Raw genomic sequence first — 24153 nt, 5'->3', positions numbered from 1 at the left:
GCTACTCCTTGCTCCCAGGCCTGGGCCATGCAAGCACACACCTTGTTTCTCTGATGCAGGACTTGGAGAACCAGATGCATATAGCGGAGCAGCGGAGGAGAACCCTGCTGAAAGATTTCCATGACACCTAAGTTGGGATGTGGATGTGCCGGGGTGAGGAAGATGTGGCTGCAAGGTCTCCCGGCTGCCATACTGCATGCTGCAGGCTCTGCCTTTCATGACCCCAGGCAACAGCCAGGGCCCCACTCCTGAGAGACACTGGCAACACCTCTTAGTTGATTTCTGTTTTCTTCTCTTTTCACTTTTTGTTTCTACCAGGGTAGAGGCCATGTTGAACTGGCCTCTTTTCAGGACTTTTATTTCCCCCTGGATGGTTGTTGGGAGGGAGGGAAAGTGTTTTCTGAATGGCTATTAATAGTATTAGATAATTACAACTTATGTAACTTTCAAAGGTTGTACAATTATACAAAAAAAAAAAAAAAGGCAAACTATAGGATAACACAGAGCCCTTTTTGAAAATAAATTGGCATTGGAGTGTTTTACCCTCTAGCTGTTTTACTTAGAATGTAACATGCTGCCTACCCACCTCAAAATGTCTGTACTGCAAGAGGGCCCTGGGCCTCTGCTTTCCATATTCACATTTGTTTGGCCAGAGTTGGAGTCCCAAAGAAGAGTGTGGGTGGCAGATGGTAGGGAATTGAACTGGCCTGTGCAATGGGTACGGAGCACAAGGGGTCACAGCATGCCTCCTGCCTTACCGTGGCAATACGGAGACAGTCCAGAACATGGTCTTCTTGCCACGGGGTGTTGTCTCTGGTGGTGCTGCATGTCTGTGGCTCACCTTTATTCTTGAAACTGAGGTTTACCTGGATCTGGCTACTGAGGCTAGAGCCCACAGCAGAATGGGGGTGGGCCTGTGGCCCCCCAAACTAGGGGGTGTGGGTTCATCACAGTGTTTCCTTTTGTCTCCTGAAGATAGGGATCTGCTTTTGAAGGGAATTGTTCCTCCCAAATAAATTTGCTTTACCTTGGTCCTTTCTTTTGTGCCAGTATTCAAGTGGTATAGCTCTGAGCAGGGTCACATTTGGCCAAACCTGACACTGTCTTGCTGCACTCTCCTTTGGCAAACATCAGGGTCAGAATTCAGGATAGCCCTCCCTAGGGCACTGGACTTTCTGGCACGGGGGCCGTGTTTGCACAAGTTATTTTCATGTTAACCTGGAGTGTGTCCAGAGGCTGCTCTGAGGCTGAGGTGTGTTCCCCCTTGCCTGGTTCTAGCTGTCAGAGGGATACTATCCTAGGGTCTGGGAGTCCAAGGCCACGGGACTCCTTGGTTTGTGGTCCGAGATCCTGTACTAAGGAGGGTCTGGCCAGAGGAACAGACCAGCTTTTGCACAATGAAGTGCAAGGAAACAAGTGGTTTGCCTGGTGTCCTACCTGTCCTGAACCTGGTCCTGTGGGCCATTGAAAAGTTAGATCTGTGATCTCTGGGGTGTTTGTGGCTTTGTTCAATGCTTCCACTCTAGGGCAGGCAGAGCAGTCTATACTCTCCCAAGCCTGCTTGACCTCCAAGTAGAGCTGTTACAGAGATCTGTGAATATTGTGATAGAAATTCTTTGGTATTCATACATTTCAGCTGCAAGTCAGCAATTTCCCAGGTACCATGTAAGCTATAAAACAGTCATTCTTAAAGAGGATAGCTGTGACTCATGGGATCATGAGGTCCATGGCTGGTTGCAGGTTCCCTTTCTCCTTCCTTAGGTTTTGTCTCTTCCTGTGTTGTCCCCAGCAAGGGAGAGACTGTGGGGTGGATTGGGAGAACAAATTAGGAGTATAGCAAATGAACCCAGAATGGAACAGTGGGGAGCTAACTGTGAACGAGGAGAGTACCTGCTGCAGGACCTGGAGGTCAGGTGTGAATGCTGTATTGGCACAAGGAATAAATATCCTGGCGTCTGGAGCCTTTACCTCTCCGTCAAGTCCTTCCTGTGATACTGCCATGGCACAGGATCTGAGTTGCAGCTCTGCACCCTAAATCACACCCTGGGCATTGTCTGGGCTGCAGGACTGCCAAGTTCTGTACTTGTGTCCAGCTGTGGCCCTGGATGCTGGAGCTGGAGGGTTTTCTGTGCTCAGAGTGTAGCCTGTAGCTCTTGGCCTATGTAGAGCCCCTTCCTGTGCCCCCAGTGGCTGTCGTTTGTTAACATCATCAGGAAGATGGGAAAGGTCAGGCAGAATTTTTCTGCCCTACAAAGGGTGGAAGAGAAAGGACACAGTATTTTCATGAATTTACCATATATCTTTGTTTTTCTTCAAAGAAAAAGTTAATTGAGGCAATGTCATCTGCTCAAAGTTGAGTGGTTTATTCACAATAAACTGTAAGTTTCTGATTATAAAAATGTGTCTAGTGTCTTTCTTTGTGGGGTCTAGGTAGTTTTCTGAGCCCACAGGGGTCTGGCCAGTGAACACCAGAGGAGTGTCTTCCTATCAGTCAGCCCCTTCTTCCAGAGGGCTGTGGAGGCCCCAGTGGCCAAACTCGGCTCTGTTTTCCCTTTCTGGCTGTTGGGGGAGAGGGCACCTGTAAGTGATCCCTGTGGAATGAAGTAGAAAATCCTGGCAGTTTTCAGCTCTCCTCTCCCTCGGTACAGGCTGAATCATTCCCCACCACAAATAGATCCCAGGGTTGTGGTAGGGTACTGATATAAATGTCCCAACCCCCCCATTCTGAGACCTCTGGACCCCTCCAAAGCAGACATGGGAATGTAGGGGCTGTGGAATATGGCAGGGTGAACTCCAGCTTCATGGGAGCCCTAAGGGTTATGAAGAGACAACTTGGGGCAGAAACAAGTGTGGAGTCTAATCTGAAGGGTGAAGGACAGGAAATGGGGTTTGGATTGATTAAGGGGGTCCACATTTGTGGTGTCAGAAGTGGCAGTAGTGTCAGTGGTAAGTAGCTCAGGGGTAGAGTGGAGGCTCCATAGCTGTGGGCAACATGCACAGGGCACCTGTGGCTAGAAGAGGCCTCACACATTGCCAGTCTGAACAACGCAGCTCTTCCTCTGGACCTCAGGTGTGCCAAGCCCCACGCTTGGCACCTGGGCATAGAGTGGTATGCAAGTGATTCACGTGCTTTAGCTTCCAGGAGCTTCCAGTCCATGGGGAACGTAGAAGGAATTGATCACTAGTGAATGTTTTTTGTTTTGAGACAGTCTCGCTCTCTCGCCCAGACTGGAGTACAGTGGCATGATCTCTGCTCACTGCAGCCTCCATCCACTCCTGGGCTCAAACGATCATTCTGCTTCAGCCCCCTGAGTAGCTGGGACCAGTGTGTGCCACCATGCTCCCCTAATTTTTGTATTTTTTTTTTGTAGAGACAGGGTCTTGCCATGTTGCCCAGACTGGTCTCAAACTCCTGAGTTCAAGCTGTCTTCCTGCCTTGGCCTCCCAAAGTGCTGGGATTACAGGCATGAGCCACTGCACCCAGCCCACTAGTGAATGTTTTTACTGTAGCAGCAAGGCCAGGAGCAAAGGACCACCCATGCTCAGGGCCACTCCTGCAGATCAGTGGGGCCAGGGTACTATGGCCTTGGCACCATACCTTTGGCAATCCTAAAAAGAGACAAGATAGCACCTTCTAGCGAAGTCAGGAGGGATTTTCCATGTAGCCCACAGGGGTTTACACAATAAGCATCTGAGCATCTCCTGTCTAACAGGCTCTGCTTGGGGCGGGATAGAAAGTGATAGAAGTGGGACCTCACAAGACAATCACACTAATGTTAACTGAGAACGTACCCATTTAGTCCTCACAGCAGCCCCTTGAGGTAGGTGCTGTCATCATCCACATTACACAGCCATTTAAAATGAGAGGGGCCCGGTGTGGTGGCTCACGCCTATAATCCCAGCACTTCAGGAGGCTGAGACTGGAGAACTGCTTGAGCCCCGGGAGTTCATGACCAGCCTGGACGACAGGGAGACCTCTTCCTACAAAAAAAATAAATAAAAATTAGCTGGGCGTGGTGCTGCACACCTGTAATCCCAGCTACTTGGGAGGCTGAGCTAGGAGGATTGCTTGGGCCTGGGGGGTAGGTGCTGCAGTAAGCCGTGATCACACTACTGCACTCCAGCCTGGGTGACAGAGCAAGACCCTGTCTTAAAAACAAACAGGCCAGGCGTGGTGGCTCACACCTGTAATCCCAGCACTTTGGGAGGCCGAGGGGGGCGGATCACCTGCAGTCAGGAGTTTGAGACCAGCCTGACCAACATTGTGAAACCCCATCTCTACTAAAACATACAAAAAAATTAGCCAGGCCTGGTGGTGGGTGCCTGTAATCCCAGCTACTCTGGAGGCTGAGGCAGAGGAATAGCTTCAACCCAGAAGGCAGAGGTTGCAGTAAGCTGAGATCGCGCCACTGCACTCCAGCCTGGGCGCGACAGAGCGAGACTGTCAAAAAAAAAAAAAAAAAAAAGGCCAGGCACAGTGGCTCACGCCTGTAATCCCAGCACTTTGGGAGGCCAAGGCAAGGAGATCGAGACCATCCTGGCTAACACAGTGAAAACCCCATCTCTACTAAAAAATATATATAAAAAAATTAGCCGGGCGTGGTGGCAGGCACCTGTAGTCCCAGCTACTCAGGAGGCTGAGGCAGGAGAATGGCGTGAACCCGGGAGGCGGAGCTTGCAGTTAGCCCAGATGGCACCACTGCACAGCCTGGGCGACAGAGCGAGACTCCATCTCAAAAAAACAAACAAACAAACAAAAAGAATACAGATCAATAGAAGGCCTGGATTTGGTAGTATGTATTGTCATGGCATCAAAGGGCCAGGCTTTTAAAAGACTAAGAAATTCTGGTTTCTGATGTGGTTGTGAAATTCCCACAGCTGACAGGAGGTGGAGCAGCCCTGCAACCTGCTTGCTTTCTGTTGTGTGGCAATGAACTATCAGTACCTGTGCTTAGTGGTAGGCCTAACTCAGGTAATAGGTGTAAGAATGGAGTTCAGGAAAATAGGTTAAGCAAAGTACAGATTTTATGGTGATCAAATTCTAGTTTTTAAAAGGCTAGAGGGGCCGGTCGCGGTGGCTCATGCCTGTAATCCCAGCACTTTGGGAGGCCAAGACAGGCGGATCACGAGGTCAGGAGTTTGAGACCAGCTTGGCCAACATGGTGAAACCCCATCTCTATTAAAAATATAAAAATTAGCCGGGCGTGGTGGCACGTGCCTGTAATCCCAGCTACTTGGGAGGCTGAGGCAGGAGGATTGCTTGAACCCGGGAGGCAGAGGTTGCAGTGAGCCGAGATCAAGCCACGGCACTCCAGCCTGGGCGACAGAGCAAGATTCTGTCTCGGGGGGGGAAAAAAAAAAAAAAAAAGGCTAGAGGGAAATAGTCTCAACTTCATTCCAGAAAAGGTATGAGAAAGCCATGAGATCCTTGGTAAAATTGTGGTTCTGTCGGTTGGTATTTATTATATTTAAGAATTTAGGAGATTTGGGCTGGGTGCGGTGGCTTATGTCTGTAATCCCAGCACTTTGGGAGGCCAAGGCGGGTGGAACACCTGAGGTCACGAGTTTGAGACCAGCCTGGCCAACATGGTGAAACCCCGTCTCTACTAAAAATACAAAAATTAGCCGGGCATTGTGGCGGGCACCTGTAGTCCCAGCTACTTGGGAGGCTGAGACAGGAGAATCGCTTGAACCCGGGAGGCAGAGCTTTCAGTGAGCCAAGATCACGCCACTGTACTCCAGCCTGGGCGACAGAGCGAGACTCTGTATCCAAAAAAATAAATAAATAAATAAAAATTAAAAAATTAAAATTAAATAATAATAAAAATACAAAAAAAAAATTGGCCTGCCATGGTGGCGCATGCCAGCTACTCGGTAGGCTGAGGCAGGAGAATCGCTTGAACCCGGGAGGCAGAGGTTGCAGTGAGCCAAGATCGCGCCACTGCACTCCAGCCTGGGCGACAGAGTTGAGACTCCATCACACACACACACACGAATCTTAGAAGAAAGAGGTGGGCCTGCCCTTGGAGCCCCTGGCCTGCCTTGACTTGAGGGGACTAGAAAATGCAGACTATGCTTTGCTGTGGGGAAGGGAGAGGAGATGGGAGTAGAGGTAGGGGGGTGTTACCAGGGTAGGGAGAAACCACCAGTGTGACCTGCCTTAAAAGTGTTGCTCTTGCCTGCAAGTCCACCTCGGGGAGGGGGGTCAGCTTCTGCCCTGAGGGCGTGTAGTAATCTCTTCCTGAGGATAACCAGCTCTAGAAGAGCAGGGATGCCTTGGCACTTGACCACTGGTAGGTATGTCCTCCCCCCACCCCCGTTTTTGGTGATAATCTGTTTAATTTTTCTCTGAGGTAATGGTGTCTCAGTTGTGGAAGAGTCCCTTCCCGCCTCTTCACACGTGCCAGCTTTGATGCAAGGAGTGTTCCATACACCTGAGCACTGGCTCATTCCTGCAGGCTGCCATGGGGGGCTCACCTTCCTGATGCCAGGGCTTCTCCAGGATGCCCTCTCTGACCGCCTGTGAAACCCTGCACATCAGGCAGCTTCTTCCTAAGGCCTGCCTGACTCCGGCGAGACTTCCCGGGAGATCCGGACCGACCGCGGAACCGAGCTCCAAGACTGCCTGCGAGGAGGCTGTGGGTCCTACCCTATCGCCGCTTACGCAGTCCGGGCCTCCGCGGCGCCCCCAAATGCCGCACTGTTGAGTCATCTCAGCGCTGCCTCCTCCGCGCTGCGCTCCCCACCCCCGCTCCTGGAGCAAGAAGATGCAGACGATACTTTTCCCAGAGGCAAGAGGGCGTCTTCACGCAGGCACCGAGAAGCTCCCACTAGTGCATGCCTTAATGGTGCCGCTCTTGTCTGCGTCTACGCTTGGGGCCTTGGCTTCTGACTTGGGGAGTGTACAGCTCTGCCCGACGGCAACCCAGCTTGGGAAGAGAAGCCCCAGCGTGGGCCGGGGCTCAAGGCGCAGGGAGGCCGAGTCCGGCACGGACGCAGGCGGCTCCGGGCGGGCTCAGCACCCCCAGGCACCGTCTCCTAGTGACCGCGGCGCTCGCGGGCCTGGCGGCCGTTGTCCAGGCGACTGCGCAGCGCGGGCACCCCCGCGGCCCCTCCCCTGGGCGCGCGCGCGACCTGGGTGCCATGGCGGCGGCGGCGGTGACAGGCCAGCGGCCTGAGACTGCGGCGGCCGAGGAGGCCTCGAGGCCGCAGTGGGCGCCGCCAGACCACTGCCAGGCTCAGGTGGCGGCCGGGCTGGGCGACGGCGAGGACGCACCGGTGCGGCCGCTGTGCAAGCCCCGCGGCATCTGCTCGCGCGCCTACTTCCTGGTGCTGATGGTGTTCGTGCACCTGTACCTGGGTAACGTGCTGGCGCTGCTGCTCTTCGTGCACTACAGCAACGGCGACGAAAGCAGCGATCCTGGGCCCCAGCACCGTGCCCAGGGCCCCGGGCCCGAGCCCACCTTAGGTCCCCTCACCCGGTTGGAGGGCATCAAGGTGAGGACCTCCCCGCCCCGCCGCGCTCCAGGCCCTGCACGGCTGAGCCCGAGAGGACCGGCGCTCAGCCCGGGTCCCCACGCTGCCCCCGGCGCTGCTCTGCGTCGGTCCCGCGCGCTCCCACTCACTCGCCTGCTGTCGCGCTCCGGGCCGGGGCGACTTGGCCCTTCTTGGGCAGCGCGGTCTGGCGCCCCAGCTGCCCGCTGTGCGCCTTTTCCTTAGGTGGGGCACGAGCGTAAGGTCCAGCTGGTCACCGACAGGGATCACTTCATCCGAACCCTCAGCCTCAAGCCGCTGCTCTTCGGTAAGTCCGCCAGATACTCCTGGGAAGGGCCAGGGGCTGCGGTTTGGTGGCCACCTTGGGGCTCGTTGTGACCACGTGACCTCTATTTTGAAAATGGCTGCTTCAAAGCAGCCCTTCCAGAGGATTACCAAAGTGAAGGACCTTCCCCGTCCTCGAAATAGGGTAACACTCCCTCTTATCCCAACTCCCTGCAGTCCATTCTTCCATCACAGGGCTGGCAGGGTGAGCCTGAGGCTGGTGTCTAAACATTTCATTGCACCTGTCTTCCGTGCCACCATTAATTCTGTCACCTTCTAGAACTGGGGGGAAGGTGGGAGACTGATAACCAGCTTTCTGCCGACCTCAGGACCTCTAGGGAAAATCCCACTGCCCAAGTGGGCCTTGTGGTCTGATGAGAAGCAGGCTGTCCAAATGTAGATAAACTGGTGCCCCCCAAGCCTCCTCCACTGGAGCACCAGTCAGAGGCTCAGCTTTTGCTGCCAGCACTCTGAGATTCTTCTTAAGGTGAAGTCTTTGTTCAGCCATCATGGGCAAAGCCTTCTAGGGTGACTCCAGTTGGAGCCACAACATAGCTCATCGTTTCTGAGCGCTAGTTATGTGCTTGCCTTCATATGATTATTTCATTTAATTCCTGCAACCCCTCTGTGAAGTGGGTGTAGATCCTACTCAGGCCAGTGGGGGAGAAAGTTAGGGACAGAGAGCTGCTGTGGCTTGGCCAGACTGACACGGTTACTTCAGTGGTGAAGCTAGGATTAGAACACACATAGCCTGCCTCTAAGGCCTATGCAGTAAAGCCACAGTGCGAGCTGTGAAGACCCTAGAGTCCTTCAAAGACCACCAGTGTCAACAAGGTGGGGACCCCTAGTCCCATGGACATCGTCCAGGGTGTTTGTGCAGCCCAGCCCTGGGTACCTGGCCTCCGTGACAAACATATTTGCAAACCCAGGGCCATTCCTGCCTGCCGGGGGATGGAATGGGTTAGGAGCTGGGGCCAAGTAGAACATCTGAGCACATGTCATTACCTCCAAGGCAGAGGGTCCTGGTTGGGGATTATGCCTAGACCTGTCAGAATGATGTCATATGCATGCTGTTTGTAGGGAAATAGATTATGCTGTCAGTCCTGTTGTGGGAGAGGCACCCAAAGCTGGTTGTTGTTGTTGTTACTATTACTATTGAGTAACGCTGAAGTCTGTGCCAGGCACTATTTTAGGTGCCAGGAACACACCATTGAACTAAATATAAACAATGAAGCAAAACCCTGAAGCTGACATTCAAATGAAGAGGAAACAGAAAATAAACAAACAAATAAATATATACATTGGTGTGTCAGATGGTGACATGTGATTGCAAACAAGTAAGGCAGATTTTTTTTTCTTTTTTGTTTTTTGCCAACATAAAATAGCAGACAGGGCCGGGCACGGTGGCTCATGTCTATGATCCCAGCACTTTGGGAGGCTGAGGCAGGCGGATCACTTCAGGTCAGGAATTCCAGGCCAGCCTGACCAACATGGTGAAACCTCATCTCTACTAAAAATACAAAAATTAGCCAGGTGTGGTGGTGGACACCTGTAATCCCAGCTGTTCAGGAGGCTGAGGCATGAGAATTACTTGAACCCAGGAGGCAGAGGTTGCAGTGAGCCAAGATCGCGCCACTGCATTCCAGCCTGGGCAACAGAGAGAGACCCCTATCTCAAAGAAAAAAAAAATAGCAGACAGTAAGGCAGAAGTTCAGCTGGGATTGGAACTCTTTTTTTTTTTTTTTTTTTTAAGACAAAGTTTCTCTCTTGTTGTCCAGGCTGGAATGCAATGGTATGATCTCAGCTCACTGCAACCTCTGCCTTCCGGGTTCAAGCGATTCTCCTGCCTCAGCCTCCCAAGTAGCTGGGATTACAGGCATGCGCCACCACGTCCGGCTAATTTTTTGCATTTTTAGTAGAGACGGGCTTTCACCGTGTTAGCCAGGATGGTCTCAATCTCCTGACCTCAGGTGATCTGCCCTCCTCAGCCTCCCAAAGTGCTGGGATTACAGGTGTGAACCACCGTGCCTGGCTGGAACCCTTAATAAGGTAGCCAAGGTGGACCTGCCTGAGAAAAATATTTGAGCAAGGCTGGGCACGGTGGCTCACGCCTGTAATCCCAGAACTTTGGGAGGTCGAGGCGGGTGGATCACCTGAGGTCAGGTTGTTCGGGACCAGCCTGACCAACATGGGAGAATCCCGTCTACTAAAAATACAACATTAGCAGGGCATGGTGGCACATGCCTGTAATCCCAGCTACATGGGAGGCTGAGGCAGGAGAATCGCTTGAACCCAGGAGGCAGAGGTTGTGGTGAGCCAAGATTGTGCCATTGCATCCAGCCTGGGTAACAAGAATGAAACTCCATCTCAAAAAAAAAAAAAAAAAAATCTGAGCAACGACTTGTGGGAAGTATGGGATAAAGCCAGATGACTGTCAGGAAAGAGGGGTCCAGGAAGGAACTAATACTCACCCCATTACTACTACACTACTAACTACACTACTATGAACAGACACATCTGAGGAGGCACTGTTTTCTCTCAGCAGCCTTCCTGGGATCTGTATATATCTAATTCATGTTGATGTTAGGTTAAGTGAGCCATGAAGCCAAAGTCTCCCTAATAAACAGCTTGTCCTATAAAGCAGAGAATCAACCGGGCTTGGTGGTTCATGCTTCTAATCCCAGCACTTTGGGAGGCTGAGGCGGGTGGATCACTTGAGGTCAGGAGTTCGAAACCAGCCTGACCAACATGGTAAAACCCCGTCTCTACTAAAAATACAAAAATTAGCTGGGCATGGTGGCGGATGCCTGTAATCCCAGTTATTCGGGAGGCTGAGGCAGGAGAATTGCTTGAACCTGGGAGGCAGAGGTTGCAGTGAGCCAAGATCGTGCCACTGTACTCCACCCTGGGTGACAGTGAGACTCCATCACAAAAAAAAAAAAAAAGAAAGAAAAAAAAGCATAGAATGAGAAACCCAGATCTAAAGTCACCAAGAGCAAATTATGAAAAGCAGAAGAGATTTGACAAAAGGTAAACTGGTTCTGGTTAAGCCATCAGATGGATCTCTGTTTCTGCAGATGAATTTCAAAAGGCATAACCAAGAGATTGCAATCAATGATTACAGGAAGTCCAGATGTGTGAGAGGGAAGAGGGTGGTCATGGAGGGGCAGTTCCTAAATACTGTAGTATTGGATGATTACAAAGAAGGATGCCTCATCCCCAGCAGGAGCAGTGTCTGTCTTCTGGGCCTGTCTGTCCCTCTGTCCATTGGTCTGCTACCCAGTTATTCTAAATGGGCAAGCAGGGCCCAAGAAGAGTGGACCTGCTATAGATTCTGCCCCCTCTGTCATGCTGTTCTTGGATCTAAACCTGTGACCTGCCAGCCTCAGGGACCCAAGATACCTGGGATTGAAGAGTGGATGCTAAAGATGTGAGCTGGGGCAAGGGAACTGGGGTCCACCCCAAGGTGCCTCCATCTCTGTAGAAGGGAACTCTAGCACTTCTCAAGGAAGACCCCATGCAACCCCCAGTCTCTCCTTGAGAAATATTTCCTGTTTCCCACCCTTGTTTCTAAAGACACTTGGCAACTGGGACCTGGGCCACAAAAGGCCCACGCTGAGCTCCTGGCAAATACCTCCATGACTGGTAGGTCATTTTCCCTTGGTAGGGAAATAAAGGACTTGGAATATTGGGTGTCAGCTGAGGGCACCATCCTGTTCAGAACAGAAGTGCTCCATTTCCGAACCATTGCCACCTCTGGGGACATTGCCTTCTTACATGTGGCCCACTTCTCCCGCTGTCCTACCCCACTCCACACTGATTCTGTCATAGCAGATCAGATCTCATCACTCTCTCTTTTTGTTTTGTTTTGTTTTGTTTTTGTTTTGAGATGGAGTTTCACTTTTGTTGCCCAGGCTGGAGTGCAATGGTACCATCTCGGCTCACTGCAACCTCCGCCTCCCTGGTTCAAGTGATTCTCCTGCCTCAACCTTCCAAACAGCTGGAACTACAGGCACCTGCCACCACGCCCGGCTAATTTTTTGTATTTTTAGTAGAGACGGGGTTTCACCCTGTTGGCCAGGCTGGTCTCAAACTCCTGACCTCAGGTGATCCACCCACCTCGGCCTCCCAAAGTGCTGGGATTACAGACATGAGCCACCGTGCCCAGCCGCTCATCACTCTCTTAAATGTCTCCAACATTTTCCATTTCACTTCTGTCTCATTTGATGCCTAAAAGCCCTCTCGCCTCTTAGACTCATCTCCTGCCCCCACCCCCAACTCCTTTTACTCCCTGCTGCTCCTCAGACACCACAAGCTCACTACTGCCTCAGGGCCTTTGTATGTACTATTCCCCCACTAAAAGGCTTAGACCTGGCTCTTCCCATAGAGAGTGCCTTCAGCTCCAGCAGGCCTCTGCTCACACATCCCATCCTCAGAGACCTCTTGTCCTCAAACCCATCTTAAAAGGTTCCCAGGCACCCTGTTGCATCAACCTGCTGGGTTTTGTTCTCAAATGCTTAGGACTGCTGGAAACTATTTTCCGTATTTATTTGTGTCATTTGTACCTCTGCCCACAAAGGTGAGCTGCATATGTAAGAGGATTGATTTGTCTCAGCTGTGTGTCCAATGGCCAGAGTTGTATCTCCTGCTGATTTTTTTTTTTCTTTTGAGATGGAGTCTTGCTCTGTTGCCCAGGCTGGAGTGCAGTGGTGTGATCTCGGCTTACCTCAACCTCCGCCTCCTGGGCTCAAGCCATTCTCCTCTGCCTGAGCCTCCTGAGTAGCTGAAATTACAGGCGCCCACCACCATGCCCAGCTAATTTTTGTATTTTTACCAGAGACAGGGTTTGACCATGTTGGCCAGGGTGGTCTCGAACTCTTGACCTCAAGTAATCCACCCGCCTTGGCCTCCCAAAGTGCTGGGATTACAGGCATAAGCCTCCGTGCCCGGCCTCCCGCTAATTCTTGGCTGGTTGGAGGAGTTCACTGGGTGCTCTCAGCCCAGTCCAGCATCTGCCTGCTGGCTTAGAGCATCCTCCACATATCCTTCTGACTTGGCACCCTCTTCAAAGGCAGCAGGGGGTACTACCAGTGGCCAGCAAGAGTTTTAATCCATTTTTCTTAACAATTTGAGGTAAATGAGTAATTGCCACCAGTATACAAAACAATTTATTTTAAAATCATGACTGCTTTATCTTAGGATTTCTAAATGTATTCTTTTTCAGCTTAAGAAAACAATTAGGCAGCTACATCAGACCATGGTGCTCATGACAAACACTGGAGGCCCAGAAGTAGAGAAAGAATTTTAGTGTGCGTATTAGTTCAAGGTTGTTGTTTTGTTTTCTTTTGTTTTTTGAGACGGAGTCTCGCTCTATCGCCAGGCTGGAGTGCAGTGTGGTGCGATCTTGGCCCACTGCAACCTCCGCCTCCCGGGTTCAAGCAATTCTCCTGCCTCAGCCTCCCAAGTAGCTGGGACTACAGGTGCGTACCATCTCGACTCACTGCAACCTCCGCCTCCTGGGTTCAAGTGATTCTCCTGCCTTAGCCTTCCGAATAGCTGGAAATACAGGCACCCGCCACCACGCCCAGCTAATTTTTGTATTTTTAGTAGAGATGGGGTTTCACCATGTTGGCCAGGATGGTCTCAATCTCTTGACCTCGTGATCTGCCTGCCTCAGCTTCCCGAAGTGCTGGGATTACAGGTGTGAGCCACTGCACCTGGCTAGTTCAAGTTTTTAAGGAATTTAGCTCAGGCTTCTGCATTGCCACACACACCCCTGCTCTTTCACAGGCCTGCTGCTTGGCAAAGCTACGGACCAGTAAAGGTTAATCAGGTATAATTGAGTCTGTCCGGGGTTCGACAAACAGCATCTTGTCCAAGGTGAGCATAGCCCAAGGCTATGTGCCTGCCTGAAGACTCAGCTTGGGGTTCTGAGGCATGTGGGCAGTAGTAAAAGGCCACTAGCCAGGCTGTCATCCCAGGCCTGGGAAGGACAGAAAGTGGCTTTCCCTACCCAGCATACACAGCTGACAGAAAGTGGCTTTCCCTACCCAGCATACACAGCTGCCAGGGAGCCTGTCTGTCCTCTTGGCCGGACAGAGGACTACCTGCTCAAGAAGCAGTTCCTAGCTGTGTCCATGGGAAGTGTACTTCCACCCTGTTTGAGACTTGTGTCTCTCTGGATTCTGGTTTGTAAATCTCCTTGGGGGGCAGCAGAAAGAGGGTTGTATGTGTTTCCATGGGAGCACACACAATTTGCATGGCCACTGCAGAGGCCATGGCTACAAAGTCCCAGGCTCTCCCTGGCAGGGTTAGCCCCTATTCTTGGCACTGGTGAGGGTGCCAGTGGCGCACAGCCAGTCGAAAATTTTGGTGGCCCTGGCTCCAGGCATAGGCCGTGGTTACCAACAGCCAGCAGGCCTCCATCTTCCCACTCAGCACATAGGTCCCTGTGTGCCTTCCTCGAAAAAGATTGTACACGCACGTGACATCCAGCTGCAGCCAGCGTTGCAGGGTGGGCTCCAGCTCTGCAGGGGGCAGTGGTCCCGTCTTCAGCACCTCTAGTCTGGAGTACAGGTCGCAGTCCCAGGGGCCAGAGGAAGTACTGTTGGGTCTGGAGAACCTGACCTTCACTGCTGAGTGGGAACGGAGGGGCCGGTGAGGAGGTGGGCCTCTAGGAGTCCTCCCTAAACCCCCAAGAGTGTTTAGTCCATCAGTCCCCTCCACCTAGTGGACTAAACCCTTTTGTCTGATGCTCTGCCCTTAGAATCAGGCTGCCACCTTCCTTAGCAGAATTTTTGGTTTCGTTTTGTTGTTTTAGCAATGTCCTATGCTTGTAAAGGAATTTTTTCTTTTCGTTATAACCAGGCATAGCATTTGGATATTCCTTCTTACATTGCCTCAGCCCTGAGCCAGGAGCTGCAATGGAGGCACTTGGAAGGGGTGTGTAAAGCTACAGGCCCAGGACTCATCAAAGTCACTGGTGCAGAGTGTCCAGAACCTCCTTGGAGGAGCCTGCATCCTGCAACTCGCAGTCCCTGCAGCTGGCACGCAGCACTGGGAAGAGGGGCAAGGCGAGGCACTGGCCAGTGTGGTTGGGGGTGGAGTGAGGAGGGGGTGGAGGGGGCTGATCCCTCCACTTTTCCCCCTTTTTTACCCTTTTTGAGACAGATGTCTGCTGTAGGTGACACTGAGTACAGTTTACCTGATCCCCTGTATGATTTGAATGATTTGAAAGGGGTGGGGCCGAGCAAGGTGGAGACCAGCCATGTGCAGACTCACATGGGCGGTCCAGGCGGGAGCCGTTGTTGGCCACAGCAGTGATGCAGAGATCATGGCCCAAGGGGAAGCGTCCACAGTGCAAGATGGCTGCCCAGGGGTAGCTGTAACAGGCCATGATGGGCTCACAGCTGGCCTGTGTGGCCTCGCACAGGCTGTAGGAGGGGTAGATGACCCTTTGGGGGAAAGGGTCGGGGGCCGCACCGCCACAGGCTGAGCACCCAGATCAGCTGGAACCTCTCCATGTTCCTACCCCTGTCTCGTGGCCTGGAACTCTCTGGTTGCTGGGCAACGACACTGGTCGCCTAGCAACAGCCCTGTAGCCTGGCTTTCCCACTTGCCCCACATCTCAGCCCTCAGCTCTGCCTCTTCACTCCCCGCTCCCACTCAGGTGCCTTGCCAGCTTTCCAGTGCACCTCCCCTTCCGGCTCTGTGGCCATCCAGTGTCTGCGAGAGGCGGCCTGCACCTTGGGCCTTTACTCTCCATCTTAAAGTGAGGAAACAGGGCCTTCCCTCTTGTCCTGAAAGGCCTTCAGGGCACCATAGCCAGGTCTGGGGTTGGCAAACAGTTCAAGGGCTTGATCCTGAGTTCTGCTGACATGGCCACCCAGGGGCTCTGGGAGGAACCATTGTTCACAGGATAGGTTAAGCTAGGGAAGAGGAAACAGCCTTGGGATCTCTGGACTCTCTAGGAGAAAAGGCCACCAGAAGGGCCTCTGCTCCATCTCTTGCCAGGGTCTCTTTGGACAGACATAGCTTCCACGCCTCACTGGAGAGGAAATTCCAGCCCGCCTGCCCCCAACCCCCAGCCTGAAGCGACTTGTCCACCTGCCCTATCTTGACATTCAAGAGCCCTTGACCACCATTGATGGTCTCCTGCCTAAGGGCACCTGGTTCCCTCTGCCTGGAACACTCTAACAAAACGATCCATTTTCCTCTCTGTGCCTGTCGGCGCCCAGCCCTGATAGGTGCTCAGGTGCTCAGCAAGGATTACTGAAGACCTGAGCCACCAGAGCAGGGCCCTGAGGGAGCCCTCCAGGGCCCTGCACCTGGAAGCCCCTGTCCTACCTGTCAAGGCATACAGGGGCAAATAGCAGAGGAAGAGGTGGGCATCGGGGTGGCACTCCCAGGCAAGCAGGGGCAGCCAGCTGACCAACTGCTGGATGACCTCAGCCGCTGTGTTGTGGTCCAGCAAGTTGGGCAGATGCATCTGTGTAGCCAATGTTGTGGCATAGGGCCATGGCTTGGGGAATGGGCATGCACCTCATGCAGCCCCAGGGAGCCCCTGACCCTGCTGTCATCCCATAGCATCACCAGTGTCACCAGCAGCCACAGCCCTCGCTCCATTACTGCCTTTTGTGCCTTGGCCTTAGTGAACTGAAGTTGAGGGTTTTTATAGGGCTGTTCCTGCACCCAGGGAGCCAACAGAGGAGACCCTGCAGGGGTCCGAGGTGCCTGGACCCACCTGGTGAGGCCCCAACATGCTGACTGGGCTGTTTGTTTTTGATTAGCACACAGCAGGGGACTGTAGAGGCTGGAGGCACCTCCACTGGGCTTGCAGATTACTGGCACCTAATAAACTGAAGAAACCTGGACCTGTGTTTTCTTTTCTTTTTCTGGCTTCCTTTTTCTTTCTTTTTAAATTTTGTGTGTTAGGCAATCAAGAGGTGACTCTGTTGATTTGCAATTTGATCTAATCCATTGTTCCACAGGGCTGTCTCCCCTTGGATCACACCCTTTCTGGGTTTGCTGGGGTCACGGGATCATGCAGGCCAAGAGTTGGGGCCTTTGTCCTATCCTCAGTGTTATCACATCAGGGTCACCTGCTCCTAGTAGCTGAATCTGGTCATGAGCATGGTTTCTGGAACACAGCAGGCTGGGTGGCCAGTGGCAAGGCACTGATTTCTCTGTGCGTGGGTTTCCTCTTAGATAGGAAGGTTGAATTAATGGGGCCTGGCCTCCTAGGGTAAGTATAAGGATTAAGGAGTTGATATGTATGAAGTGCTTAGGACAGTGCCTTGGACAGAGTCTGTGCTACCTAAGTATTTTCTGCTGTAATTACTATTAGAAACCACTCCAGGCCAGGTGTGGTGGCTCATGCTTATAATCCCAGCACTTTTGAGCCCGAGGTGGAAGGATCGCTTGAGCCCAGGAAATTGAGACCAGCCTGGTCAACACAGGGAGACGCCATCTCTACAAAAAATAAAAAAATAAAAAAAGCTCCAACCCTGGTGCTGAGTGGCCATTTTCCTTCCTCTTGGCAATGACTGGAACTTTGTGCTGGAAGTGTAACTGAGAGAAGCGGCAGGCCACTCCGCAGGTAGCAGGGCCGCCCTTCCTCCAATCAGCTCCTCTGTGTGCTTCTTGTCCCCCAGTGAAGTCCTCTCTCCCAGGAACAAGGGAAGGAAGCAGGGCCCATGCTTCTGCTCTGGAAGTGTCTGGGGCTACCAGAATGTGGGCTCCCTAGATGTGAGGCTCAGGTTCTAGCTCCACCAAGCCGCCTACCAGCTGTGCCTGGTGTGCAGGCAGCCAGCCACTGAAACCAAGCCCCAGGCCTGACTGATCTTTACTCAGGGGTGTAGAGGCATAGAGTAGGCACTCAGTGAACATTTGTACCAGGGAAGGAATTGAGGAAGCAAAGGACACCTGGGACATCTTTTCAGAGACCAGTATCTGCCCAAAACCTGAGTAACCCTCACTGATCTTCCAGCACTGGGCAACTCAGCCCTGGTCAGATGGCCAGCACCCATCTATGCAGGAAATTGGAGGGGAAGGCCCTCGGACTGGCCTAAAGCATTGGATGTCTTGTGCTGTTTTTATTTGAATAATGCTGAAAAGTTAAAATGAAAGCAAGAAGCAGCCACCATCTCCTCACTTTAAATATTTATACCCAGTAAGAAGTAAGCAATCAACCCTCTGCCCTTCAGGATCACTCTCTAGCCTTCAGTCTCAACCCAAAGATGGGTCAGCCCATATCCAGGTTAGCTCTGGCTCACCTCCCAGGGCTCTCCTGGAAAATGCGTGATCTCATCATCAACAAGAGAGGTCCCACATTTCCAATGCCAGCCAGCCTTTGCAGGACAACTCAATCTTGACAAGTCAGAATCAAGGGGTCTGTAAAGTCCTCCATCCTCCAGACCTGGTGGCCACTGAGGGACATGCAGTACCCCAGGAACCCTGCAGGGAGGAAGGTACTGGGTGCACCGGCGCCCTGGCTCAGTCCTTGGCCTCACCCACCTCCTCTTCTGGCAGAAATCCCCAGCTTCCTGACTGATGAAGAGTGTCGGCTCATCATCCATCTGGCGCAGATGAAGGGGTTACAGCGCAGCCAGATCCTGCCCACTGAAGAGTATGAAGAGGCAATGAGCACTATGCAGGTCAGCCAGCTGGACCTCTTCCAGCTGCTGGACCAGAACCGTGATGGGCACCTGCAGCTCCGCGAGGTTGGAATCCTGGGACCTGAGTAGGCTCAGGGTGGGAGTGCCCAGAATCACCTTTCTGGTGGCCAGGTCACTTGTCCAGCCCAGCCCTGGTCCCAAAAGTCAGACACCACCCAGACCTTCCTGGGCATGCCCAGACCCGGGAGGTCCCCTTTCCCTCTGGAGAGCCCTTGGCTACCCTGGGAACCTCAGAAGATGGCAGGAGAATCCACCTGGGGGTGATGGCATTTATCACCATAGTTTTGGAGGGATGCACCATCTGTAGCCTGCATTCCTTGCTCTCATGGCTGGGAGCCCCACAGAACTCATGGTGGATGTGGTGGCAGCTCTGAGGTGGCCAGCAGCCTGCCTCTCTCTCTGCATAACTCTCACACACTCTACAGCTAGGCTGGAGGGCCAAGCTTCTGAGAGAAGTCTGGCAGGGTGGTGGTGCGGGGCACTGCCCACACAGAACACCCCACTGAGCCTGGTCTTTCTGAGGGGTCTGGTGGTCATGCCCTAACCAGGTTTCCCCTTGGTGCCTGTTCTCCCTTAATACCCAGGACTTGGCTTTCCCCATCTCACCCAGAGTATCTGAGTGGGATACAGGCCTGTCCTTCACTCTGCTTCCAATCAACAGTGCTCTCCATGAAGGCCACGGGCCCTTAGTCCGGGAATGCAAATGGCCCTACGCCTCTTGACCCCCAGGCCCCGGCCTTCTCCTCAGATGCTCTGTACCTTTCTACCTGCACTCACTTCGGCCCAATGGGCTCTGCCCTGTGTCCTCATCCATGCCCTCACCTGAACACTTTGCTCCACAACAAGCACTGGGCTATCTGTTCTCTGCTGGCTCTCCATCACTGGGGTCACCCACTGAGGGACCCTCTTATGCTTTAGGTTCTGGCCCAGACTCGCCTGGGAAATGGATGGTGGATGACTCCAGAGAGCATTCAGGAGATGTACGCCGCGATCAAGGCCGACCCTGATGGTGACGGTGAGCTCACACCTCTGCACAGTCCTATCCCCGTGAGCCTCCTGCCCACTCCCAGGTGCACAATTTTGAAAACTTGGGCCCTTCCCCCACAGCCAGGCAGCCTCTCTGCACCCCTTTATAGTGGCCAGAGATGGGGAGGCAAAGATCCAGCCTTGCTTTTTACCCCTGGGAAGTAGGCAGGCAGCCAGGCCCCCCGTTCCCCTTGGTGATGGTCTTGAGGGCAGTTCTTGGAGACCCTTTTGATAACATCAGGCAGAGTTGAGAGCCTGGGGACAGGAAGTAGGGCTGCTAGTTGGCAGAGAACAGAGTGGGTGGAGCAGGAGCAAGGCGACAGTGAGGCCAGCTAGAGCTTGGCTGTTTACCCTGCTCCATCCATCTCTCCAGCCAGACACGAGGTCCACCCCAGCAGACAGCTTCCCTGGTCTAAGTGAGATCTCCCTTGCCTTCCTCTTGTCCACCTGGAGTCATGCCAAAGCGCCTAAAATGGTAGTGCTGCTAACTGTGCTAACTGCTGCGGAGGCGTGGGCAGGGAAGCTGTCATGCAAGTGGTACCCCCTCTGGTAATAACTCTCAGGAGGTTTCTGAGGTGTGGTCATCACCCTCATGCCCAAATTCTGGACCAAGAGGAAGATACAGCAGTTAAAAAGGACTTGGAAGAGTGGCTTTGCAGCTGGTGAACCAGAGTGAAGAATCTGGCCGTGACCTGTGGCTGGATGGCTGCCACACTGCTATAGGCCCCAGAACAGAGGTGGTGACAGTCTCACAGCCCTTGAATGTCCCCCACCCTCAGAGGAATCTGGGCCAAAGAGTGGAAGGTGACGTCCTTGGGTCAGCCAGAATAACATGGAGCAAAGATACCAACTACTCTTCCAGAACCCCAAGAGGGTAGAACCCCTGCTTAATGGTTTGAGCAGGGGCAGTGGAGAATGTTCTCATGAGAGGGGGTGGCCTGACTTTCGTTGCTAAGGTGGGCTGGTAATGCAGTAGGCAGGGCTGGCGAGGTAGGTTCCACCCAGGATGAGACCTGGGGTCATGAGGAACTCCCCGGGGGCTGGCCCTGCTTGCACCCTGGTGTATGTATGTAAGGCCCTGGATGAGGCCCAGCACTGCCTGCTCTCTCCTTACCCTCCACAGGCCGGAGAGTGGCCACCACTCTATAAAGCCAGGCTGGAAGGCCAGGGCCCTGGCCATATGGCTCAAGCTTCCTTTGGAGAACCTTCTCTGGCCACTCTAATAGGGGGTGGGCCTCTTCCTTCTTAGGGCCAAATTAGGGCTTAAACTGAGAAAAGGAACTGCTCTGGGTCTTCCTGTAAGGCCTGATGTGACAGAAACCAGGTTCATCTGACCCAAAAGTCCAGGTGGGGGACAAGTGTACAAGTCCCCTCAGTGCCTGAGGTCAGGGGCTGCTGCTGCCTTTGGGGTGGGTAGGGAAGTGCAGCCTGCCACTGTTGCCTCCCAATATGGGCTTGGCGGGCATTGATGGTGGGTGCCCTGTGCAGGAGTGCTGAGTCTGCAGGAGTTCTCCAACATGGACCTTCGGGACTTCCACAAGTACATGAGGAGCCACAAGGCAGAGTCCAGTGAGCTGGTGCGGAACAGCCACCATACCTGGCTCTACCAGGGTGAGGGTGCCCACCACGTCATGCGTGCCATCCGCCAGAGGTGAGCACCTGAAGCTGTTCTCACTGGAGCAGGGGGAGAAGACTGGGTAGGGCCTCCACAGAAGTCCTTGTCTGGGGCCAAGAGGACAGAATGGATTAACCCATTTGGGATTAAGTTCCATTTGTTAGACCAGGATTGGGGCCCACTGAAAGACAGGCAATTAACAAAGGCAAATTAGCCCTCCTTGCAGGCACACAATAGGCAACTGGGATTAGAAAGAGATTGAGCACTTCTTTCTGATTAGATAAATGACCCCTTACCTTTGACCCCTTATCTGACCCCATCACAGCAGGAAAAGGGTTTTTAAATAAACAACTTCCTTCCAGGGAGGAGGACCTCAGGACTCCCCGCCCCCTTTATTTAGTGGAAATGTCATCATTTCCACACAGCAGGTGTCTCTGTCTTTGGCATCTGAGGGAGAAGGATCATCATGAGTAACCCCTTCCTGCTCTTACAGGGCCAGTCTGAGATGGCTTAAGGGACTTCCAGGGGAGGTGGGTAGGGGCAGAGCTTGTGGCAGGCCCAGGGTCCACCTTGGCCAGCTCCTTCAGATCACCACCTTGCCTGGGCCTGCCCAGCCAAATGCCTGCTGCCCACCAGGGTGCTGCGCCTCACTCGCCTGTCGCCTGAGATCGTGGAGCTCAGCGAGCCGCTGCAGGTTGTTCGATATGGTGAGGGGGGCCACTACCATGCCCACGTGGACAGTGGGCCTGTGTACCCAGAGACCATCTGCTTCCATACCAAGCTGGTAGCCAACGAGTCTGTACCCTTCGAGACCTCCTGCCGGCAAGTATCTCCCAACTGGGGGCTGCCTTCAATCCTCAGACCAGGAACACCCATGACACAGGCACAGCCCTGCACTGTGGGCATGCCCCTTGGCATGGGGCCAGGAGATCACTGGGTTATCCCGGTCAGTGATGCCCTCACCTCTCCCCACAAGTTATTTACCAAATGGCTGGAAAGGGGTGGCTACTGGCCATTGTGTCCACTGGAGTCAACACAGACTGAAGTACCCACAGACACCAAAACTTGCCCCCTGAGTTCTGAAGCAAGGGGCAAGGCTGGGCCCCTGGCTTGTCCTGCCCATTCCTCCAGGTGTTGATCTTGATTCCACTTAGAGAAGCTGAAGCTGTGCCTCCCTCCCCTGTCAAGGCAGTTCTTTCTTCTTCAGGTGGCTGTTCTGGCCCAGCCCCTTCTGATCCCCAAGGAGCCCTTCAGCGTGCCCTGTTGCTTCTGCTAGCCTACCTTTCCCTGCCAGGCCCTTGCTCAGGGCCATGGCATTTAACTAAGTGCACCTGTGATCTTGGCCAAAAAACCATTGCAACTCACAGTATGAGACTGGGTTTCTGGGAAGGAGGGGCTAGGGACATTTTGGCACGGGCCTGCCCTATTGTCTCCCATCCTAGTCTGTCCTGGTCCCTGGCAACAGGAACCTGGGCAGCTTATCCTGCCCACAGGTAAGCCCCTGGGAGCATCCACAACTGGGGACCTGCTCAGTGGCCCCCCTGCCTTACAGCTACATGACAGTGCTGTTTTATTTGAACAACGTCACTGGTGGGGGCGAGACTGTTTTCCCTGTAGCAGATAACAGAACCTACGATGAAATGGTAAGGGTCAACTGGGCTATTACTCTTGTGGGCTGGCAGGGGCTTAGGCAAGTGAAGTACACACCTCTCCAGGTCTAAGGATGTGGGCCCAAATGATTCCTTGGACATATCTGGTTGGTTTCCCTTTGGTCACCCTTGGCTGGCCTGGCCATAGAGTGGGGACAGGTTGAACACCCCACCACCCTGCTGCCCACAGAGTCTGATTCAGGATGACGTGGACCTCCGTGACACACGGAGGCACTGTGACAAGGGAAACCTGCGTGTCAAGCCCCGACAGGGCACAGCAGTCTTCTGGTACAACTACCTGCCTGATGGGCAAGGTGAGGGCCTATGGCCAGGCCTGGGGGGGTGCCCTGAGTACAGCTTCCCTTTACCCAGCCCCCATCTGCCACAATGGAGGGCTGTTTCTGGCTGCTTTCCAAATAGTTTTCTGTTCCTGGTGCCTCCCAAAGGCCATCCTTAGTGACTTTAGCAGACTGCCCCAGGACCTGTACTGCCTACTGGGTTATCTCCATCCCTATCATTCCCTGATGCCCCAGACTTCCTACTCCCTGGGGCTTGGGACGCATGTTCTTTGCTAACCCAGGGTGGGAAGGGATATGGACAGGCCCAACAGCAAGAAAGCTGGTTTCAGAGGGCCAGTGGTGTTGACTATACATTAGTGGGGTGAGATGAGGAGCCTCCAAGGAAGCCTTAGGTCTGGGTGTTTGCTACACAACGAATGCATAGCTGGACCCACCTTGGTCATGCTCTGGGTGCCTATGAGGCCAAGCTCTGGCCAGCTCAGCCTAGGATCTCACGTCACCCTCCTCTTCTAGGTTGGGTGGGTGACGTAGACGACTACTCGCTGCACGGGGGCTGCCTGGTCACGCGCGGCACCAAGTGGATTGCCAACAACTGGATTAATGTGGACCCCAGCCGAGCGCGGCAAGCGCTGTTCCAACAGGAGATGGCCCGCCTGGCCCGAGAAGGGGGCACCGACTCACAGCCCGAGTGGGCTCTGGACCGGGCCTACCGCGATGCGCGCGTGGAGCTCTGAGGGAAGAGTTAGCCCCGGTTCCCAGCCGCGGGTCGCCAGTTGCCCAAGATCGGGGGTCCGGCTGTCCTTCTGTCCTGTTGCAGACTAAAGGTCTGGCCAATGTCTTGCCCCACCCCGCCAGCCGCGATACGGCGCAGTTCCTATATTCATGTTATTTATTGTGTACTGACCCCATCTGCCCCGTCAAATAAAAAAACCACAAGGTTCCAGCCGCCCGGCCCGACAAGCTCCGGGTCGGCGGGAGTGAGTCCGCGCCAGGTGCAGCGGGCTGGTAACTGGGAGCGCCCCGCAAGCGTCACGTGAGGGGGCGGGGGGAGGGACATGCCCCTCCGCGGG

The 24153-nt window shown here is 53.6% G+C and overlaps 2 protein-coding genes and 1 long non-coding RNA gene across 15 annotated transcripts in view; 2 read left to right on the top strand and 1 right to left on the bottom strand.

The window, feature by feature from the left end:
- ARIH2 (ariadne RBR E3 ubiquitin protein ligase 2) overlaps positions 1–542 on the top strand; it is a 64466-nt gene extending 63924 nt beyond the window's left edge. For all 11 annotated transcript variants that reach the window (XM_063722519.1, XM_063722517.1, XM_054550816.2 and 8 more), the window contains one exon: positions 60–542. In XM_063722519.1, coding sequence (XP_063578589.1) covers positions 60–131 — 72 coding nt within the window. In that variant the 3' untranslated portion in view covers positions 132–542. The remainder of the gene's footprint in view (positions 1–59) is intronic.
- Positions 510–7187, bottom strand: LOC129058260 (uncharacterized). 2 transcript variants are annotated; one of them, XR_008523317.2, is made up of 3 exons: positions 6478–7187; positions 3793–3981; positions 510–2591 (listed from the first exon to the last, which is right to left on the bottom strand). It is a non-coding gene; the product is annotated as an uncharacterized LOC129058260 (long non-coding RNA). The 2 variants fall into 2 exon arrangements; XR_008523316.2 differs by having other exon boundaries at positions 510–2559.
- On the top strand, positions 6779–24074 carry P4HTM (prolyl 4-hydroxylase, transmembrane). 2 transcript variants are annotated; one of them, XM_024245064.3, is made up of 9 exons: positions 6779–7497; positions 7720–7801; positions 18349–18539; positions 19413–19509; positions 21009–21171; positions 21772–21957; positions 22688–22778; positions 22975–23098; positions 23597–24026. In XM_024245064.3, exons 1-9 carry the CDS (start codon positions 7144–7146, stop codon positions 23815–23817), a joined length of 1509 nt encoding a protein of 502 aa, XP_024100832.3. In that variant the 5' UTR covers positions 6779–7143; the 3' UTR covers positions 23818–24026. The 2 variants fall into 2 exon arrangements, with proteins under 2 accessions (XP_024100832.3, XP_054406793.2); XM_054550818.2 differs by having other exon boundaries at positions 7144–7497; positions 21772–22081; positions 22629–22778; positions 23597–24074.
- Positions 24075–24153: the final 79 nt, after the last annotated feature.

The sequence above is a fragment of the Pongo abelii genome, chromosome 2 (genome assembly GCF_028885655.2).
Source record: "Pongo abelii isolate AG06213 chromosome 2, NHGRI_mPonAbe1-v2.0_pri, whole genome shotgun sequence".
NCBI lineage: Eukaryota > Metazoa > Chordata > Mammalia > Primates > Hominidae > Pongo > Pongo abelii.
The sequence above is the reverse complement of the archived record's forward strand: the minus strand, read 5'-3'. Positions and strand labels throughout refer to the sequence as shown.